The sequence below is a fragment of the Xylocopa sonorina genome, chromosome 3 (assembly GCF_050948175.1).
Source record: "Xylocopa sonorina isolate GNS202 chromosome 3, iyXylSono1_principal, whole genome shotgun sequence".
Classification (NCBI taxonomy): domain Eukaryota; kingdom Metazoa; phylum Arthropoda; class Insecta; order Hymenoptera; family Apidae; genus Xylocopa; species Xylocopa sonorina.
In genome coordinates this window covers 11825629-11848642 of record NC_135195.1, presented here as the reverse complement: position 1 = coordinate 11848642, position 23014 = coordinate 11825629, and the positions used below count along the sequence as shown (strand labels likewise).

Here is a 23014-nt window from a genome sequence, read left to right as displayed (position 1 = left end):
GCGAGATTGCAGGTGTATGAATACTACGGCGTTAAATGGAATTCATAGCCTGTTAATGGAAAAAACGAGAGGATTAAAGTTTTGCATGTACACGGCGGCGCGTGAGAAAGTTTCATCGTAATTGCTGTTTCTTCGTAATTTAATCCCAGTTGGTAATTAGTTTGGAAGTATGTCTTTCGAGTAAAACTTAAAATTAAGACTGCGTCCTCGCGACACCTACTTTAGAACATGTGTACAAATTAATTTGTAAATTCGGTGTCTCTGGTAACTGGGTCGTTTACCTCGCGCTCAGTGCTCTTTGGAAGAATTCGGAACTTGGACAAATTGTATCATCTCTTTAAATAGTTAGATCGATCGAATCAGCTTTTACTTTGCAACTGCACCTTTTCCAGCGTTTCGTTTCGAATGCTATAAATTTCGAATGAACTTTACATTAAATTAACCAAACGGAGCACACAATGTACTATTGAAAAAAAAGTCGATACGCGGGTATTTTATATTCGGTTCGCGAAATAGCGACTTACATATTACACGGTGGACTGGGTCAAAGAGAGAGGGGATAATTCGGTCGTATTTAACGCGGGTCCCGTACGTTACACTTATCCAGGACTTACGGCAGGAATATTTTTCCAGCCAGCGTAGCTTACAATTAACACGATTCTCCGTGCCGTATTTACAACCTACGAAACGAATGCGCGCGAAAAAAAGAGGGAGAAATAACGACAATTACTTCTTCCACGACTTTAAACAACCCCGAAAACCGTTATCTCTCTCGATATACCGTCAAAGTCGTTCCTCCTCGCACACGAGCGCATCGATGAATGCCCGCTCTAATTTACTTGCTCTACATTTACTTAAGCAACAGCGCACACCACGATTCCAATTTTACTGACAGAGACGCAGTAGCCCGCGCCTAGACTGACATCAACCCTCCTCCTCCTCATCTGCAGGGCTCTCTTTTTCTCAGAGGAACCACAGGCAACTTCGTGGCTTGCGGCTGACCACATTTATTTGCATTAAACTGAATCGCTCAAAAGCAACCGCGGATCTACGCGAAAACCGTTTCTACAACGGTGTGGACACGAACTCGCGCGATTCTAAAGCCGCGTACAAAGCTTCTAAACGTTTCAGCGGGATTTCTCGACAACCACGCGATAAAAGCGTTTTATTTTCAATTTTTATTAATTCAGCCACGTTTAGTTTGGTCCTCAAGGGGAGATAGACGGAATCGTGTCCGAATGTGGTCGCGACGAACGAAGGAGCGCGCGAGTCGAGGTCCACGGGGTCGTTTCTTCTTTTCTTTTCTCCTCTTATTCCCCGTGCTCGCTTTCATCGAGGAGCGACCGCGCTTATCAAAGCAGCAAGGGTTTTACTGACAGCGACTGGTATTCCGATAATGAAAATTCCACTCCCCCGTTCGCGCGGATCCTTTTGAAGTCGCCGCCTCGATGAACCGATCCCAAGTTCTGCCGCGAACCAGCCCAACACCCCATTTTCTTTCCGCGCCCGCCATGTTTCTGCGTTACTGCCAGGTGAACTTCCGTAGATACTTCCGCCCCACGTTTCGGAGTACACATTCCTTGCGTTTACTTTCATTAGCGTGCTTCATTCCCCGTTCTCGAACCGCTTCTATGCTGGAAACTTTTGATTTTAAAATTCTTTTCGAAGTTCGCACGCTCCCGATACATATTATTTGTATTAATTTTCGAAACGAAAGCAATTCGAGGGATTGTCAACCGGCGTTCGCGAAGAATCGATACGATTGATTAATTGAAGCATTATCAGATTAATTAGCGGTACCAAATTAATTGCCCCTCCCTCCCGTTTCCATTTTTGCGGCTTCTGTTATTACGAAAGAACGTTACATAATTATGAATAAATACGATGGGATATCGTCAAACGTTTAATGGCTAATTATACATTATTGCCTGATAATTACAAGGTATGATGTGAATGATAATATCGTGATTCACTGACGACTCATTAAGGAGTACGGGAACCATGGTAAATTAATTTCTTTCCCGACTAAGCCGAGTGTCTGTGTTTCTGTGGGACCGATCAGTCACTGATAACAATGACGCGTTTCAGGCTATTCGTTCATTAAATTTGATCAGCTATTAATGGAAGTCGTTATCCAACCGACACTTTATCTCACTGATAATTGCATTCTATAATATATCAATCGAACAAACTGGCATAAAAGAATTATCAAGCAAACCCAGTTGCACTTGCAAGAAATGTTATCAGTCCCATTACGTCTAGAATACGCCACCCAGTACTTTAGAATTCGATCCATCGAGCGTCGAATCACGAGTCGAACGAGTTCTTGCACGGATACGAACAGATCCACGCGTAAAAATCGGAAGCGCAACGAATTGTGAATTTCAGGGGTGCCGCTTCCTCGGCTCGCGTTCGACCGCTTTCAGAACTGGTAAGCAAAATTAATCCGTACACGCCAGTGTGCAACCGTTTACAGGCGCACGAAAATGCAGAATCCAATTAAATAATTCAAGCATGACGGCGCGATGAAGGGTTGGTTTGCAGCGTGCGCCCACGCGTGCAGCCGCGTGCACCCCCTGCGCTAAGTGCACGCGGAAACGGGCGGAGGAACCACTTGATATTTCGACGACACCCCTCGCTGAGGGTTCCTGGGTGACTTATGATTTCTATCGAAACTTACGGGTTCTTAGACCTTCGTCTAAAAAAAAAAAATGTTTTAATTAAACTAAACAGTTACACGTAGAACGTGCGAAAGAATGATATTTCGTAACATCAACGACTGTATTCTAATTTCGTGCGTATTAATTCATCGTGTTCTCCGTTATCGCTAAAAGCACAGCGAATTTAATCCTCTGTGCGAATGTAACGCGTCAGTCGATAGCCTTGATCGGTGGTGTACGCATCCGGAAACTGGAGCAGCGTGCACGTGAAAGGGAGAATGAGAAGAAAGAGAGGGCTGCCGGAGGAAGAGCAAACATCATATTTTTGCAATAGAACGCGAACGTGAAGGGGATGAAAGGAACGCGAGCTGGGACGGAACGGTGTTTCAAAGAGCGGAGCGTGATATATCCTACGGAGGAATAATATTTAGCTAACGAATAACTTTAATTGAAGAACAAAGCGTGCGCGATGCTGGGGCGGGAAATGACGGGAAAAACGAAACGAAAATAATTTACAAAGCGAACGTGTTTGCTGCGACCTGGAAAATGAGAGCGACGAATTGATGTTCGGAATAGAATCGTTAGTTGTTGCTATTTCAGTTGCTCAGACCTGAGATAAATGTAGCAGAGGGACGATTTCGTTCGCGAAAAATTATTCGTGATGCTGAACGACGTTACTTGCAATTCGTTTCGAGGACCGGTGTCGATAATTCCAGTAAATGTTTGATTAACTAAACATCTGTCTATCTGCGTTTATTGGCATTGATGTTATCGATGCGATAACAGATCGAGGCTGCCAATTTCGATTCTAACGTAGATTAATAGCAAATAAAACTTGTGACTAGTTTATAGTTGTGCGTCAAACTCATTAGTGAAAATTTAAATACTTTGACAACATAATATAATGGAAGGCTTAGACGTTGACAGGCACTTACATTTTTCATTGATAAATTCCAGAAGTAATAATAAATAATGCCTTAGAATCGCATTATTATCCCTTTTCGATCCCACTGAAAATGAACCGTAGATTATAATTGATTCCCCTGTGAAATTCTTCGCGTGGTCATAAAATCCCTTCGTTTGTCGACTATAATCTCCGAAATTGCCGACCTTTAAGAGATCACCGATAACGGTTCTCCTCTGGGCGCATTTTATCAAGAAGAAGTCGTCTATCATTAGATCGGTACCGTCCGGAACCGTCCAGTTGCGCTAATGGCGATTCGATCGGTCGTGCCCTCATTTCGAATCGTCCCCAAGTTACGTGCAAGTTCATCGTAAAGGTGCTGTTGAACGTCGACGATTGTCGAAATTGATATAACAAAATTGGTACCATTTCTTATGCCATGCAATGCAGATTTAAATTCGAAATCAGCTGCGAACTCCATAACTAATGACAGGTATACGAATCTGAGCGTATCGAGCGTACTCGATGCATTTTCTGGGTATTGCGCTCTCTTAAAGTTTGTTATCAAAGTCCTGGAGCAGGTTGTAGGTAGGTGCGCCCCAGAGAAGACGAAACGGAGCAAGATCGATCACGGATTCATGAATAGACACCTCCTTTGTGAGAGGTCCGCGCCGGTCGAGATGTAGCTGGCCCCTATTCCGGGATAACGCCGCGCGGTCCTCATCACTATGCATGTCGCAGCCAGACGGGGGACACGCCGACTTGGAGGAGAGGTTTGGCCATCTTCACAAAAGCTACGAAGGTCCCGCGATGAATTTCCGCGACGCTGAAGAATTTTAATCGACCCACGCCTTCATAACCTTCGCGCTAGACTCTGTCGTCCCGCGTGTCTCCCCTTTGTGTCGCGAGGCTCGAGAACGGCTATGTTTATTGATGAAACTGCGCGTGTATCGGTTTAATTGGAGAACAGCGATCAAGATGGAGGGTCGACTAGTTTCGAAAAGAGAGCTGACCTTTCACTGAATAGCTTCATCGATTTTGAAAGGATTAACACGCGTCGAACGAGGCCTTTCTAAACGATGCTGAACATCAAAGGAATGAAATATTGTGCTTTTAAGATAGACGAAGAAGAAACCTTTCACAGCCCTTCAGAAACACTTCTAATCGTTGTTTTACAAGTAAAGGACAGCTAGATATATTGGTATCGCTAAATGATATGCTGAGATGCTAATAACCTTCGCACATGGGAATCTCAATCGATCAGCGATGGAACTCACGCGATCGTCGCGCGATCTTTCCACATCGTGGTCGCATCTTTCTCCTGAAACCACTCCGCCAGTTACCCGGTGCTAGACTACGTGCACCAAGTCAGACCAAGGCCGCGGGAAGCCAACAAAAGTGCATTAATTAGCCACAGACCGGGTAGAGATGAAGTGGCAAACCGCCTACTCTCTTCTCTCTCTTCTTTCCTCCGCTTCCATCCGGTTGCGCTACGTTCGACCCGCCTGCTCTTTTACAACCCCCCTCTGCTCTGCGTACAACTCCCGTTTTTTTCCACTCCTTTTTACCCTTCCTCAGCGAACCGCAAGCCACTTCTTGCGCCCTTTCTTTGGTCTAGGCTAATGCACCGCGTTTTAAATCACCAACTGGTATCTCTGAACGGACGTTCCTCGCGTTTACGATATCTTTGGGGAAAGAATGGGCGTCAAGATCAAGTTTCGACACCGTGTGATCAAACATAATTACATACGTACACGTGTGACATAATTTTGCGTATCATTGCATTAGATAAATACATTAAATTTCTGTCTGGAGAATTACAAACTAAAGAAACTAGAATCGTCGGTCTCGCCTTAGCATGGCAATATTTGTCCGCGGAGATGCAATCAATCCGGTAAACACGGGGGAAACGCGGTTGAGGTTGAAAAAAGAGCAGACGAAAATGAACGCGAAGCGAAACGAAAGGGGTGGAACGTGGCAGGTGGAGAAGAAGGGGTGAGAGACGTAGAGAGAGGGTGGAACGAGGAGGGCGAAAACGATGCAGGCGCGAGAACAGCGGGTGCACCGTTGGCGAACGGCTGCAGCCGAATGAAAATTGCACTTGGACGGTACACCCTCGTCGGTCCAGCTTTCGCTCGCTTGTAGATCTCATTTCCTAGGCTCAGCCCGCGCCCCGACTGTCCCATTCATTCCATTCGACCTTTCTTTGTCCCGGCGGCCCGCGCCCTTTATCCATGCAGCCGTCCCAGCTTTCTCCGCACGAGCGGTATTAGCTCTGAAAAATTGAACCTTCGACTAACTGCCAATTTCCTACGCTTGTTTCGTCCGGCAAATCGACGCGGCGAGCGTTCCACGGGCCCGTGCCCGTTCAACGGAGACCTCGTCGCGCTAACGGAGAATTATTTTCCCTTTTTCCTTTTTTTTCCGCCGCGGTATCGCGCTGGTCCCGGAGTTCCTCTTGCGTCGGACAATGGACCGTAGAATGGAGCCTCTTCGATGAGCCTCGCGTATTTTTTCGGTCCACTCTCCTTTCTATAGTTTGCTATTAATTTCCATCCCGAATGCCTTTTTCGCCTCTCAGTATTTACTCGCACAGCGTTGGCAGGCATTTAGCTCGCCCTTTCGCGTTCCCTACAGAGACTCCGTCTCAATATTTGATCCTCCCGTAGCCGTGACGAGGAAAATTAAAATAAGCCAAGCATTCCTCGAAACACTTCCGCAGACTTCAATGTTCCACGATCGTTCAACAAGAGCGTAATTCCGGATTTACATTGAAAGCAACAGGAGAATCGTTCTACTGGGGCGAACGCGATGGCCACTTAGGCGGCGCCACTGTTTCTTAATCCATAATCGAGATGAAATCTCAACCGGCTCGTACAATCCTACGGACCGAGCCACGTCCCTCCCGTTGACGTTCCAACACGCCACGACGATGAATTAGTTTTCGATCAGCCGCGCGGAATTTCCCCGGGGAGACATTCCGTGAAGTTTCCCGTCCACCCGGGAACGGCGCATCGGCTAAGTAATTTAAAGTAGCCCGAGATTGACCCAGGCCGTGGTCCGCTAATAATTGAGGAGCCAAAGAACGCGCGGAGATCCGAGTTTCGCGGGACTTTCGGGGCTCGTCCGCTCCAAGGACGCCCTGTTATTGCGTCCGCGGAAAGAATGGGCTCTCGAGGTGTCTGGGGAATTGTCAGGCCGGAATGAAAAACTACCCCCCGCTAGGGTGGAATACGTAGTCGATCGGCGGAATGTTGGTAGGATCTGGGAACAACAGGGCGACTCGTGTTTGCTTTTCATTCGTCTGGGTCCCGCTGCCCGTCTTCTGAACACGGCCCTTCTCTTGTCGTTCTTTATCTTACCTCTCTTCGCCCCGCTTTCGAAAGAGCGCTTCTTCTTGCGCGATACGTGCCCGTTCACGTAGACGCATTCTTCACCGTTCTCCCCCTGGTTCCGCGCCCGGGAATGCTCGACGATATTTCTCGAGCGTTCCTCAGCATCGAGCGTCTACTCGCGCTGGGTTCAATTCGATGTCTCCTCACTGTTTGACTGGTGACGCGTGGAATTCTAATTGCCCTCTGCGCGAGCGAGCGAAGTATTGATTCCAGCGATCGGTGCTTGATCACTGGTAACGATGGCGCGAGAAACATTGCGATACGAGTAAGAAACGAATGGGGTTGAGGGGCAACGAAGGTGTGCGTGTAGCGTCTTTAAAGGGACTTACGGGGTTCGCGTTTTTTTGCGAACGGAATCAAATCGCACCAGATGCGAACCAATGATAATCTTGTAAAGGTCGTATCAGCTGACTCCTGATATTAAACTCGAACATGAATCGCAGCGGTTTTACGAGTCCCCAGAATGGATAACTCGGCGGAAAAAAGGGGAAGGAAAGGGAAATAAAAAAAACTAGGGAACAGCACGATGGCATTTGCATCGCGTTACTGCTTGCGCATCAACGGGAACCGAAATAGATACACATCGGTGGAAATGTTTACACGGCCGTTGCGCTGTCTTCCATTCGCGATAACGCATTATGTGATTGCGATTTTACGACGCCGCTTTTATTATTCGAGACACCGCGTAAAACGTGTGTACGCGAGGCGATGCGTGGATATACGCGGCTGGGCTGATGGAAAATCAAGCGTAAAGAGAACCCATCGGATACGTTGAGCCGCAATAAAAATTCTCGTCGGGGTGTCGCGGACGGCGGAAGGCGCGGGGGGTGAAAGACGAGGGAGCTACTTCGCCCGCGAGATACTAATGCATCCGGTTTTATTGTTTATCGATTGTCTGACGCGCGCTCGACTTAAGTCCCCGACCACCTACGGGGAAATAGCGTCGAGAATCGGGTCGGCTCGTCTGGGAGTAGAAATTCAATTTTCCTCGGCACGGGAAAGGGGTGTTTCGAATGTGTGTCAGACGTCCAACTTCTTATCCGCTCTCGTGCGGTATTCATTGGTTCGATGCTTGAATTTGATGATTGAAACTGGCTTTATTGTTGTGATATATTAAAGCGAGAGTTATGCGCGAAGGCGACAGCGACGTACTCGACGAATATACCCTTCCACATTTTTAATCGTACATCCATTATCAATTCCTTGTCAAGCTTGAACGAGAGGCAAAGAACAGTTTGCCGAGGGTATCGATTCCGTCGCTCGACGCGGATAGAATCGCACGAAACGAGCAATAAACATGAACGCGTTGCACAATAAATATATAGAGACAATACAGAATAATAGTATGGCATCGCGGAAACAGTGCGGCCAATTTATTCACCAGCGTTTCCGGCGCGTGAACAATACGAGCCTATAGCGCGTTCATCGGTTTCCTAGCACGAGCGAGCACTCTCTTATCATTGTTCGAAAGCGACAATGATTTATTTACTCGTAGCTACGTCCCTCAAAGGGAGGATTGATTCTCGTTTACCGAGCGATAATAATCGTCGATTTTCCTCCTCCTCGTTCTTCGCTACACGCCTTTCGAACTGGCGAGAAATCTCATTTCGACGGATAATACGTGTACCCTGTTCGAAAGTGTTCATTTCTATTTCATAGTCGCTTCTCGCGAGCTAAACATTTTTATGCCGCGATTTAAAAAGAGACCATTCGCCTGAATCGAGTATAATTCCTTTGACGCTGGTACACACTTTTATTTCAATGTACACGGCGGGTGGCTCGATTCGCTAAAGTGCACAGCCACGCGAGGCGAACGTTAAAAATTGTTACCACCGTTCTCCTATTTCAATATGATTCCCGATGCGCAATAACCCGGCATGGAACACCATTATAGCGGGATAATGGGTAGTCGGATTTGCTATACGGGCAAACGACACCCCCCTGCTCTTCCCAGCCTGCTTTATCTCCGCTGCTTTCCTATCCAGCTTTGTCGTTGCCTTAACTTTACGATCCTCCGCAACCGTAAACTCGGTCTATCGAAAATTACGCCGGGATATCCTGCAAGAACCGAACTACGCGGAACTGCCATCAAGGAAGTTCTCGTCCACCGTGAATATCGGCGTCGAGGTGACGCATACCGTTCGTGTCCGTCTGCAAACCATGAAATTAACGAACGCTCGTTGCACTTTTCGTTCACGATTTCGCGACGATTTGGGTGCGACGTCGAAAACGTCCAACAGCAACGAGTAAATATTTAAGGAAACTTAATTGTGTCCTGCGTGAAAGATGGCACGCGAAAGGGGTGCGTGTGTGGAGATGGCGTCCAACACGAGGAACACACTCCCTAGATACACTTAATCTTTTTCTTATAGATGAAGCAAGTTATTTATTATCCAATAAAGAGACAGTTCTAGTACGCGACACCCTTGCGGATACTTTGCCGGGGTTGTGTCCTCTGACGTGTAAATATCGAGGTATCCCCGTGACCCTCTCTGGAGACCTGGGAACATTTTATATTTCACGTCCCTTTTCGACAGCTCATACTCGTTGCGTTATTCAGAAACATTCACGGAACGAATCTTTCTGCTAGCCGTGAATTATTAATTTCGAATTTCCTCTAATCCGCGAATACGTGACTTGTGTTAACGAATTTCAAATCCTCCTCGTCCTTCACAATTAGCCTTGTTTCGTAAAATTCTTTTCTCTGTGCCAGTTGACAGCATCCCGACGAAAGTATTACTCTAGCATTACTCGAACTTGCCAAGTGCACTACACGTCCCTAGCTCGGTACTTTTGTCGGCCAAGGCCATTTTCCTAATTACGATTCTGCTTTCCACCCCACAATGGCCGTCGTTCTCCGGGTTCTCCCTGCTTTTGTTGCGGATTTCACGTGCCTTTCATTCACATAATTAAGACTCCGCTCTTTCTCGTCTTAAGTTCCAACAAAATGGAACAAGTAGGTGGTTCAGAGAAGAGCGGAGTAAGTAAGAATACTTAAAAAAGTGACTTACTTCTTTGCAGAGACCAGAGCGTTTGAATTCAATTTTCCGTAGAGCGCGACGATGGTCAAAAATCGTAAATGAAATTCACAGTGAAACCATGGTCATGTGTTCCTCTTTTCGTAATCGAAGTTGTACACTGCTCAAAGTTGACCCGTCGATAATTCACGGGCAAACTGAGGAACATCGCGATTTCTTGTTCTCCAGTGGTCACGTATTAAGTTGGATTTCACTACCTCCGCTTTTCGAACGAGCTACCCTCGATTCTCCTCTTAAACTTCCATCGTATCGCGACAGCAGACCGCAGAGGCTACGTAGGGGCAGCTCGCGCGTGCGGAACAGGAAGTTCGATTGCACGATCGGGAAGAAGCACGGATTTGTGGAAGAAGCACGGTTACCTCCGACAGGAACAATTCCTTAAGGTCCCCACGGACGATCGAATGGTCGCGAGAAGATTTCCTGTCCATCTAGTTAGCGCGGGTCTCCGTCGTCGTGCGCCGTTCAGAGAAAAATGGCGCCGGACTAGGGACAGAGTGACCGTGCATTTCGCTGCGCTCGACAAAGCGGCTTTAATTAAAACTTCTCAGCGAATCGGATAGCCCGAAGATATTTTCAGACGGGCGCAAGCAGTTCTGAACTTCGTTGGGCAAGCAAGATCGCGCTTCAAACACGGTCCGTAAAGCACTCGCGTTCGAGGTGACAACAAAATGGCGCCCACCGTGCGCTTTGATTATGGAATAATTTAATTGAGGCGAAAGCGCGCACATCTAGGCTTGGCGAATATTTAAAGATTGTTTACAAAGAGGAGTCTCTAGTCGAACCTGATTAAATTTTCTTTGCTGGGATGAAAACGGCGATGGACTGACTTGACAATTACCTTTGGTACCAAACAAAATGGATCTGATCTCCGCGGATGAAATATTGATTCGAAAGATTGCGTAAATAGAGATTATACTAGCTATTACTCGTGTGCAAAGGCAAGTTTATTACTCGACAATGCTTGCGAAAGGAAATCTCGAACGGGAAAGGTATAGCTTGGTGTTTGACCGTTTTACTCTAAAAAGAATGAGAAACGAGAACGTTAAAAGGGATGAGAAGAGAAGTATTCTCGTAAGAGTTTTCACTTTAAACGTAGTTAGTCGTCTCTAATTGAACTTATTAAGAAAGTCTCAAGCGGTCCACGATTTTCCGCCGTTCCTTTCGCCCGTATTTTAAGCTCATTGCGATGGTGCTTGCATTTATTTAAAATCGAGGATCCAGTTCCCATTGACTGTTTCGTTGACTGATTTTCGAATTAATTCTCTTCTTAGAAGCCGCATCGATCAATCGGGAACGAGCCAACTTTAGTCGTTCGAGACGATAAGAACACGCGGATCTTTCAGTTTTCATTAAGTAACCGGCAGTAGTAGTACTTTTAATTCTTAAGGAAGCTACAAGGTAATGAAATAATGTCTACTCCTTGGAAGAAAGTGGTAACAGCGTTCACTTGGCTCAGCAGATCTTCGAACATTCTATCTGACGATTAATCAGCATCGCGAATCAGTCGCGTTCATGATAAATATTCGGCTGTCACATTTCGCGAGAAGTCGACAGGTTCGTCGAAAATGTCCAACGGCTATCCGTCGATCGGACATTTCTTTGTACCGTGAGCTAGGGAAAACGGTGTCGGGTGTATAATCAGTGTCACGCTTATCTATCCATTTATCCCGGTGTTGTTGGAGCGCGGCGAGTTTGCTCGTAGCTCGATCCCACGATAGCATCAACGAGGTTTACGACAGCACGGTTTGATGTTTTCCTTACTAATCGCACTAATTTTCCTCCCCTCTTTTTTTTTCATTTACGCTCGCGTTTTATGATTTTTACGTGACAATCAGTTTTGCTCCCCGCTTTTATTACTCGCAGTATTGTAACACTTTTTCTTTCCTATACAAATTTCCCCCATATTTTTACGAGTCTTTTAGTGTCCGTAAAAGTTTCAATGCGGGCAGTGAAATTTTCCGTGGAATTACAGTTTGACTTGTCTCGAACGAATAAATTTGCGCTTGAATTTTATCGAGTACATTCATCGACACTCGGTTCAACACGTGATCCCCATTATTAGGCTGTAAGTTAAGGTGGTAAATTATAGGGTACTCCGTATGGGTATTCTATTAATACCTGAAAAGCAACGAATATTTCATACGGACAGCTCCAACGCGGAGTACACATGCGAAGTGTCAAGATCTACAGGATCGCGCTAGCGATAGAGCAGAATCCGGTTGCAATCCTAATAAATTCCAATCCTCCTCCGCGCTGCTTTTATTTCTCGGCGCAGCAATAAATCTTTAACGCGCGAAAAGCGAGGCGAGTCTAAAAAATAAACCGAGACGGGGCGAGGGCGAACGAAAAAAACGAGGAAAAAGGGGAAAACTGGCGAAGGAAAGAAAAAAATGTTTGCTGCCAAAATATTTCGTTTCGGGAATCAATATCGTTGCACGGCGACTTAAATAATTGATGAAACGCTCTTCCTTCAAAGATTAAACAAAAACAAAGCCAGAAAGAGCAGCGTGAAAAAAGGTTCAAAAATACGGACGAAAAGAAGCGAACTAAAAAAAAGGTATCGAAAACGAAAAAAAAAGAAAAAAAAAAGAAAGGAGTACACGCGCGATCCGTCCCAGGCGCGTCGAATAAAACGGATCCGCCGCGGGAGCGTGAACATGCATCACAGCCTGGATAAAATACCGGTCGGATTATAATACTTTTCTTTTTCGACTCTGGCCGATCCACTCACGTCGGATTTCTTCCCCTGTCCCTTTATCCGCTTTCTTCATTTCACTGTGTGCGACTCGCGCTCGACGATCCTATCGCCGTATTTTTCCTCGAGCTCCCTTATTGAGCCCTCGCGAAGACGCAACCCCTCGCCGTAGCGCCGTTACGGGGCAACTATCCCCCAGATATAACCGAGGCCCAGCTTGGTTCGTGTCTCCGACTTTCTTCTTCCTAATATTCCGCGCGGTTACGACCGTCCGTGTGTTGCCACCGCGACGGCATCCTTAATATCGAATGTTACGCCGATAAGAGCGCGCCATTTGTACGGCACATCCACGGTGGACGAAGTCAATTTGCCGCTGCAGATGTCACGGGACGAGGGTGCGCGTGTGTCGTTCGAGAATAGGCGGAATCTCTCCAACCGTCGCGCATTCTAAACATTTATGAAATGATTTCGCTGATTTTTTTGGTTATTTCATCTCACTGTAGTCTGTACTCGTTTAACAAAATTTTGTTCGATAATTCTCTGCGATCGAACAAATCTTTGGTACACGATCGACGACGTCAGGCGAGGTAGACGCAGTCAGAGCAATTTGCACCGCTAATTGCGATCGTGTTAACGCAGCCTGAACTTTATAGTACCCCGCACAGAGGCAGGGTGCAACGGATACACGGATTCTACCATTTCCGTATGAAAGCTCGCTGCGCTGCAGTTGACTGCGCGCCACGGGGAAGGCTTGCAGCCGAAAGGGTGCGAGTGACATTTTATTAAGTACAGAGCTTCATGCTTAGAAGCAATTTAGATGTACACCGTGGGGCAGAAGTTTCATGCCGGCTTCCAAACTGCGAGGAAATTATTCGAAGCTTGAGAGCAGCACGGCGATTTAAAGAGGTCTCGTTTCGGATCGATCACTCGCGTTTCACGCGAGTTATTTCGCTTTATAATTACGTATAGTTCGGTGGGCTCGTTCTAAGTGACTGCTGTACCTGTTTTACCAAACCGCTTGGAAACGAATTATGTAACAGCCACCTAATTGAGTTTGTAGGTTTAACGATTGATACGTCGCCGTGATTAAACTGCGCGTTGTGTGCTTCTTTCCTCCGTTTCAATTACACCATATAGGAATTGCATTATTATTGTACGATAGCGTTTCAACTAGAACTTTGCGTTCGACAATACTCCGAGTATATATTCGATTCTTTTTTAAGATTATAATTATTCCGCACATTACAACGGATTAAGGAAAATACTAAATAAACAGATTTCACGGTTCGCCTTTCTCGAAGCGAAACAATTAAAACGGCTTACCGGTTCCTGGTATTTCTCGAACGAATTACACGTCCCCCAGGTCGAGTTAAAAACGTTAAATAACGAGGCGAACTTCTGTTTCTGTACAATTACAAACCAGTTGTCGTCGAAATCAGGAACAACCGTGTTTCCCGACTGCTCTTCGCGGCAATTCTTTATTTTCCTCAGAGAAACAATAAAGAGATAAAAAAAGGAAGCAATAATCGAGTCGCCTGAAGTCGTACCCGCTGAGAAATCGAGGCACCACGACACGGGGTATCGTGTCGTTCCGTCCACTACGAGAATATAATATCGTCCTCTAATCCTGGCGCGATATTACCTCCGATTGCGTTGTTCCAAAGAATCATTGTCAGGGCGCGGGCTCCTCGTCAGAAGTTGGGAGACGGTTTCGTCTGGGCGCATTTCCGCCGCAATACATTTCCTCTAACTACGTTACTTCTAAATTGGGTTCTCGCGGACCAGTGGCGGATGCCGCGGAATTAACCAACGCCGGAATTCCACTTTCGAACGCTCGAGTTTGGTAAATATTTCCTGGAAATGCAACGAGTTTTTAGGTACGGGCAGCGCCTCGCGAAGAAGTAAACGTTCTCGGTTGCTGGCAGAAATGTGGAATTATAAAACGCTTCGTTAGCCGGTGGGGGTCTTGGCGATGGATCAACATCCGTAGAACAATCGGGCTACGGATGGATCGAAAATCCGTCGACAATCGTAACCACTCGAAAAACTAATTAGAAAAAGAATTCTTCTGAAAACCCGTTTAACTTCCCCGTCTCGAGCGCTCGTTCTACTTTTCTAACTACCATTATTACCAGACATCTACAAATGGGTCTAACGGATCAGAGTTCCGGCTATAGACGTCCTCTAATAAAATAAAAAGGGAGAAGGGTGAAAAAAGATCGCCGGAACCTTCTACGAAACGTAATTTCCTCTCGCGGAGAAAAGAAAAAAAAAGAACGCGAATCGTTTCGCTCGAAAGAAAATACTTAATTAACTCGCCTCTCGTGACCGTTCGCCTTTTATTCGTCCGCAGTGACGCGGTTTGCGCGGCCGCGGTTTTCACTTTTTCTCGTCGAGCAAAGTGGGACGATCTCGTTTGAAAGCTTGAAAGCTCGCGTTGGCCGGCCCTCTTATCGAGCGTGGTCAATGCTCGCGGCTCGTTAGCCATCCGCACCTTCGGCCAAGCACGAGCCGCTGGACAGACGCGTTAATTAACCCGCTGCTACGGCTTGTCAGCTCGAAAACATTGCTCTGACGATGTTCGCGAATTATCTGGTCAAACGTTGCGCAGAATACGCGGAGCCCGCCATTGGGGCACGCGGACCGCACAGGGCTGTTCCATATTTCAGCTGCACTTGTGTACAGCCGCGTGTACGATAGGGCGTTTCAATCCATTTATTCGCAGACCAAGTTCTAGAAGAATAATTGTAACAGTGGAACTCGATAGTAGCTGCGAGGAAAGCTTCGTCCTTTAAAACACCATAAAATAATTACCCAACTGGATTGCTTAACTTTTATCGTGTAATACCAATAACGAAACCAAAACAGCAACGTAACAACTGGAATAAATAAAAACGAGAATGTACCGCATATAGGCATTTGCAAGTAGCTAATGGGGATTGCAATGGCGAAGAGTACCATTTTTCCGTGTAGAACCCTGACAATCCTCGGTATTACAAAACGGAAACTGATTCCCGTTGTTATTTTCTGCGCGTGTGTTTGTCGTCGCGCTCGAGTGTGCGTCGACGTTCCCGTCGACGATACTGCGCAAAGCAGTTAAAAAGTGTGGCGGCCTTTCGACTATCGCCGCCTATATAAAAATGCACGAAGCATGCCGCTTCAACTGGCGCTATTTGTCCTATTACCCGGCTATGCGACCATATTCTAGCACGAGGCAGCACGCTTACCATAAGACTTACTGCACTTAAAAATCCTATCGTACCTATGGTAGAGCAACTGCTCATTTGGTTAGCCGTGGGAACACCACCCCGGACAAATTCCGCCAGTTGAAGCGGCATGCTTCGTGTATTTTTATAGAATAAAGGAGGAAGAAAGAAAGAAAAGAAAAGAGAGGGGAAGAACGTTTCGTCCTGGGCCTGCTAGTGGACTCATCAGTAAGGCTTCCTAGCAGACCCTGCCTTATATGCTGGGATATTAGGGACAGTTCAGAACTTCTATATATAGGAAAGGAGAGGCTAGCGAGTACTTTCAGGAAATTGTAGGCTGTGCTGTCCCTCTAGTGGCGATAGTCGAAAGGCCGCCACAAAAGATTCGAGCAGGGGCAGCGAGCCGGCTACGGTGGAATTATTCCAGCGATCGGGCTCCATCGGCAATTATTACGCGGGCACGTATGCGCCACAGGGAAACGGAATTACCGTCGCGATTAAATGCGCGCGGCGGCGCGCCCGTGTTCCTACGGATCATTAATCACTTTGTAAATAAGCGGCGTTTATTTGATTATAGGCTGTGGCCGACGTACGCCAGCGCGCATAACAACCTCGGCACGCTCACTGTGGGCGACCAAGCGGAGCAACACTTTTTGGCAGCGATACACGCGCAGCCGGGCCACGTCAACGCTCACTACAATCTTGGCCAACTCTACAGGTTAGTAGATGCACGATGCATACCCAAACGTGCGTTCTCTTTCGTATCTTCTTCTGGATTGTCGTATTCAAAATTTCTCACCCCTCATGAGAATGGCACTCGATGCAGAGAAATGGCGCTTCAGACGATAAATGCAGGTTACACGTTATTCCGTATATTTAACGGTGATGAAACAATAGTCGTTGAAGGGAATTGTAAAGGCACACGTGAACCCAATCGCAAACAAACTTTTTCCGTGTATAAATACATTAACGAAAAGTCAACAAACAGTAATCTCTCGTAGCATCCGCGATCGCGTTACGCGAAAAGCTCGCAACGAAAGCGTAACTCATCCGGCCGCGTGAAAAATAAACGAGGCGAGGGAAGCCGGTATAGCAACGGGTAGCAACGGGTCGAAATCAAAGATAATTCTCGTTCCGCCGAATGCCCCGGGGTCTAATGGAGTCTCCCATCGCGTGGAATAAACAGTGTTACACGAAGAATCCCGTAGCCACCGCGGTTCTACGTTATTAATGGTATATCGGGGTAGACCGAAGTGCATAACCCGCGATAAATTCACCGTGGCAAGGTAATTCTGCCGGCACGGTCAAAATTAAAGTTTAATTAACGCCTCCTGCTTGATAAATTAAAGTTTAATTGACGGGAAGAGAGTGTAACGCGGCGTGTGCGTGCATCGTAACCGGTTCAACCCCCGCGCGTTACCGCCGCCGCACCCTATTTTCGTTTCGTTTCGTTCCAAGTCCGCGTCGGATAGCAGCGTCTATAAATTTTTCCATTTTTCACCAGCGAAAGTATTTTCACGGTTCCCTCGTTTTGTTTTGTAATCGTTGGAGAGTTGGATTGCATAGTGCATGGCTCGTAGAAGTGTTTTGCATCGTGGAGTTCAAAGCTTCGATGGAACAACGTTACGGAATTAGTGATGATTGTTTAGAGAGCGAGAAAATAGTATCGGAAAAATTGCTCATCGATTTCAGCTCGTTACAATTCGGGGTATCATTCGAAGCGACCTAGAATAATGTGATGTCGGTACGATAATAACAAAAGAAGTAATGGACCGTGTTCATTCGGTGAATGAACAAAACTCAGAAAGATAAATCGTAATTAAACACGGCGTTCGCGCAGCGAAAAAGATACATCGTACCTCGAAGCATATATCAAATTGCAAATTTCCTTCTCTCTCTCCCTTTACCCCTCGTATCTGGTGTATATACCAGCGTAGCGATATCGTTGTATCACCAGCAACCGTGGCCTGTTTTAAAATATTATCCCGAGGAAACCCCCAACGAAATCCATATCTCCCCCTCCCCCCAACGCCATATGAAATTTCTCTCGACCCGTATGCTCCGTACACGTCGCTCCAGCGCATCGCCTATTCATTACGCGTTGTATATTCCATGAGGCCGACTCACGCAGCGTGTTACGCGATTCCGTTTGTCAGGAAGACGAACAGGACGGAGGAATGCATACGGATGCTGCAAAAATGCGTGTCCCTGGACCCGGCGTACACCCCAGCCTACTTGGTACTCGCCAGACTGGCCACAGGGCCAACTGCGGGGGTGCTACTGCGGCACGTGGTCAGACTGCAGCCACGGAGCCCTGACCATCTCGCGGAGTACGCCTCGTGGCTCTACCAGAATGGTAAGCGAAACGGGCGAATGGATTAAGGGTGGGATAAAAGCCAGGCGGTTCCCGTCGCGACGGTCCAAAGTACGAATTAAAGTCGTTCGAAGTAGCAAGAAACAAGATTGGAACTCGACCGTGGGGTAACGGCCCTGCTCGCACCGCTTTGTACTCACGTTGTATCCGTTGTTCGTTTCTCCAGGCAAATGGCTGCCCTCGCTCAAGTATTATCTGAAAGCCATGGAGGTCTCGCCGTCGCACAGATCGTCGCTTCTGGGAACGGTCAGGATACTGAGGTCACGGGGTCAGTGGTCAAGGGTCCATCAACTTATCACCAGGTAAGTTGAATCGCTCGCGACACGAACATTGATAGTGTCTGCCTTTAAGAGAAACGAATATAACCTACCTTCGTATGAAAGGGGAACTCTTCTTCTAATTCATGTGCAGTAACTTTAAATCAATCGTACGTTTAATCTCCCGCTATGAAATTGTGATAACTACTTGTGATTAAAGATTCCATTAAACTTTCCATTAAACGCCGAGCGTAAACAGAAACTATCTCCCGTGAAACTGAACCGCGCGCTGACTTTCGTGGAGGACGGATGGAAACGGAGAGGAATTTCCGTGGCTACGGAAAAATCTAGATCACCGTGGCGAACGCGTTGCAACTTCACCGTCTGACAGAAATATTAAACGCAAATTTACCACCGCCGTATGCTGATCGCTGCTCAGCCCAGGTACTCGGAAGTAAATTAGCAGAAGAAAAACGAAAACTCCTTCGTCCCGGTGAAAAATGCCGCGTCGCGGCCACTCTACTGGCGCGCAAACGAATCGCTGGAACAGCTTAGTAACTTCGGCCCCGGGAGTTGACGCGAAACTTTCATCCCCCGGATGGCAATCGCGCGGGTCACCCTTCATGTACGCGTTCACTCGCACGAGAAACTGTGCACGCAATTGTGCGAGGATCTTCATTTACAATCGACATTGCAGATATTAACTACTATTCGTCATATTCGATACGCTTCATTAATTCATTTAAACTCGAGTAGTCACCAGTGTATTCTGAAATCTCATCGTGAATCTGGACACACACAAAATCTCATCATTAAACAAGTAACAAAATCGAAGGAATTAAATAGAATACAAAACATTCTTCAACAATAACTTTTTCACTGACCGTATAAGTGTCTTATGCGTAGCTTAATCGTTTCAAGCATTGCAAGTACAGTCGTGCATCGCGCAAGCTTGGGTGTCCCTATACGTAGACGCATACATACATACACGGATTACAGGGTAGTCTGCTAGCTGGCCTTCGCGTCGACCTCCCTCTGCGTATCCCTCTCGCCTTTTTTCCCCCTTTTGTGGCTCGCGTACTGTAATTCTCTCGCGCCCCCGCTGCGCAAATAGCGTCTATAAAACAGCCACGGTAAATTTGCCGGCGACAATTCGCGCTGTTTTTGCAGACGGCGCCCGCGGCTGGGGCTGGCGGATGCGCGGGGAATCAATTCTTTCTTGCTGGTAGAAATTATCGTCCCGGATCTGGTGATCGATTAAAGCCCGGCCCGGTGTGGCCAGTTTTCGGCTGAACGAGTCTGCTGTATCGCGGAATTTTTTTCCCTCTTTTTCTGCTCTCCCTTTTTTTTTTGGAGTCGAGGATAGGAGGCGGTACGATGGGTTGTTCCGTTGGCGAGCTTCCTATGGATTGTCCATTCAGGTTGAAAACGTAGACGTTTGATTTAGGTGGACGCAAAAAGTATTGCGCTCGACCGGTTTAATCACTTCGCGGGACGATTCCATTCTGGTGTTCGCCGCGAATTATTGGCGCGCTCGGATTGACCGACATTCGACAGTAGAGGTAGCTTGGTTAATTGTCGCTAATATTTTTTGCGTATTTTCTCGTTTCGATTTTCGTTGGAGGCGGTAAATATCTCTCTCGCCCCAGGTACGCGCAGGCTATTAGATAGCGGAATCTGCAAAGCGCAGCGCACCCTTCCACTTCTATTTCCTCTCGTCACGAACGCTCGAAAACCTGCCACGCAATCGCAGTTTAATCTCGAACCGTCTAAAAATCGCTGTCATAACGGTTCATCCCCTGTCGGGGATGGCTCAGCAGGAGTCGTCGGAGGTTGGCGCAGTTTCGCGGACGAGGCTGCTAGTCGACGCAGGCGTGGCCAGCCAGCTGGTCCACGGACGGGTCCACTGACCGTGGACGAGGGGTTAAATTTTGGAGAAACAAATTCGTGGACAGAGAGAGAGAGAGAGAGGGTGGGAAGAAAAAACGCGAGAGCTGGCAGAGTGACACGGGGTGTCAGTCTGTAACTACCACGCGCAAAGATTTCAATATGCGCCGTTTGACAGATGTGCCGCAGCGTGCAGATTTTAAATGCAAATATAAATCTGCCGTGCTGACCGCAGGGTGCGGGGGTTGCGAACGGTCCCGTGCGGACCAACGAGGGTACAGCGCTGGAAGAATCGGTTCGCACGCTTCTCGCGTCCCCTCGCGTACGCTGCTGTGTGCACGCGTGCATAGTTTCGCGTATACGCGTGGAACAGAGTAATTACGATACTCTGCCTCTTTGTTTTCTGTCTGTGCGTGGGCCCATATTAGAGGGTGCGGCGTGTACCGCGGTTTGCGTTCCAGTCGATAGTCGAGGGAGTTCGTTACGAAATCTTTTTCATTCGCATGGGCTTAATGACTGCCACGGCTAGACGGAGCCAGCTCGGGGATGTTCTACGAATTTGCACGGCCGGTGTTCCGCTAACTTCGCGGCTTTGTCGACGAATCGAAACGTGTATCGGTAATAGGATGATGCCTGGGAATACCGCGGTACGGGGCGCAAAGTGATTAAAGGTCGTCTCTTGATTAGAGGATCGGTGAAATGAGTTTATTGTTCTACGCGCTGTTCGATGCTTTGAAAGCCCCGACGCGTTGCGAGAGTTGGATATTCAGCGAAGCCGTATCCTATAAACAGCGTTCCCGTCGTTGCCGAAGTTCGACTCATTTGCTCGATTCGTTGATAAGTGGTGTTAGCTAAAAGTTCGCGAAAGACTCTAGGGGGTGTGTATGGCGGTAGTATTTCGCCCGCGAATGCAAAACGTACGTAATTTCATCAGGAATAACGAAACGGTTTCGAACCGTCAATTTACGTATCAGAATGCGATATGATAATGATTCAAAGCATTTAATTCATCGATGTACCGAAACCCAACGCAATTTCATAGTCCGTGAAAATACGCGATGCGAAACCTCCGCGTGACCGATTTCCCCGTGTAATAATAAAAAGTAGAGGGGTGTTTTATTTATTACCGCGTGCGCGTGGATGCACCGGAGACCACGGTTCGGGAAATATTGATTCGCCGTTTAAGTGGATTGCGCTTCTGCCGGTCGCAACGGCGACGTGCTTGTAAATAAACCATAAAGCGATAAATTTGTCGAATCTTACACCGCATTTTCGACCGTTTCATTGTTCATCCCCCTCGCTACGTTCGACTTATGAATTATTCACGAGGATGAATTATTCAGCAGAAGAACTGCGGAACTGGCCAACGTTTAACCATGAGCTCTCTGTTGTATATAATACAAATCATCGCGCGCATTAATCATCAGCCGAACTGTGCCACCCGTAATACCGCCGCGCGTTGGTAATCAGCGGATAAGCCTCGTCGAAAGCAAAAAATCGTGTACGCGCGTAAGCGGCGTCGAATCGATTTTAAATAATACGAATTAAACCCGATTAACCGGTTAAGTAATTCTTGTAGACCTAACGCCATTTCCACTCCGTCGTCGTTATCGTTTTCAGAGATATACGCGAGCAAGGCAAGTTATCGCAGCATTCGACTAGTTTTATTTTTCAAATGTTACTTTATATGGGTCTCTTTTCGACGATATTAAATCTGGGCTTTTATGATTTAATGGCACGGACACAAAAATTTCTACATCCTTTTTTTTTTGTACAAATAACAACATACACCGTGCTAACAGCACTATTACTTCAGCGAGGCGAGCTCGATTAAAAGTTAAAACGTTCAACACGATGCGATCATTAAAGCGATAGATTTTCTAGCGCAGTTGAAACAGAAAGATCAAACGATTATAAACCTCGTGCGATGACGATATTTTTCACGCCAATTCGGTCAACGGCAGGTCACCATCCATTTTACAGAGATCGTACGAATGTCAGACTGATTTTTCATAAATCATCGGTGGTTTTTCCGATTCGTTCCAGATTGTATTTGCAGATCGAACAAGTTACTGTTTCAAATTTAGAGGATGATATCGATCGCTTTATTTACTCGTTGGTTATAATTAGATATTTTCTAGTACATTGCGAGCGTACATTGCTGTTCAATCACCTCGTACCTATACAGCAGCTTCATAGATTTCAGATACGGTGCAACGATACGAAATCACGAAATTTTTTCTGTCTATAACGTATCATCGACATTCGTAATTACTGCGTTCATAAAGATCGCAACAAACTCGATAGACTCATCAGGATTCGAGAGCATTATCCTCTGTTACGGCGGGGCTGACGGGGTTATTTAAATACACAGCCAGAATCGTTCATTTTCAATCAGCGATGCGTTTCAGCGGCGTATTAATGCGTTATGGAAAACAAAATTACGCGATACGCGGATCCGGGAAAAATACGACTGGCGCATTATCCGCATTGGCGTGCACACGAGTGGTTTTACCAGCTGCCGGAAAATTATCGAGCATTAGTTCGATTCGAATCGCTTTCAGTCAGTTTCAAAAATTCACTCGCCGCGTACTGGCC

The 23014-nt window shown here is 46.8% G+C and overlaps 2 protein-coding genes across 3 annotated transcripts in view; both read left to right on the top strand.

Moving 5' to 3' along the window:
- Positions 1-23014, top strand: part of LOC143422296 (trypsin-1-like) — a 279262-nt gene that overhangs the window by 228906 nt on the left and 27342 nt on the right. The window lies entirely within an intron of this gene.
- The window catches only part of LOC143422263 (protein O-mannosyl-transferase TMTC1), a 178758-nt gene that overhangs the window by 149726 nt on the left and 6018 nt on the right, over positions 1-23014 (top strand). For both annotated transcript variants that reach the window (XM_076892771.1, XM_076892770.1), the window contains 3 exons: positions 16476-16616; positions 18055-18254; positions 18439-18574. In XM_076892771.1, coding sequence (XP_076748886.1) covers positions 16476-16616; positions 18055-18254; positions 18439-18574 — 477 coding nt within the window. The remainder of the gene's footprint in view (positions 1-16475; positions 16617-18054; positions 18255-18438; positions 18575-23014) is intronic.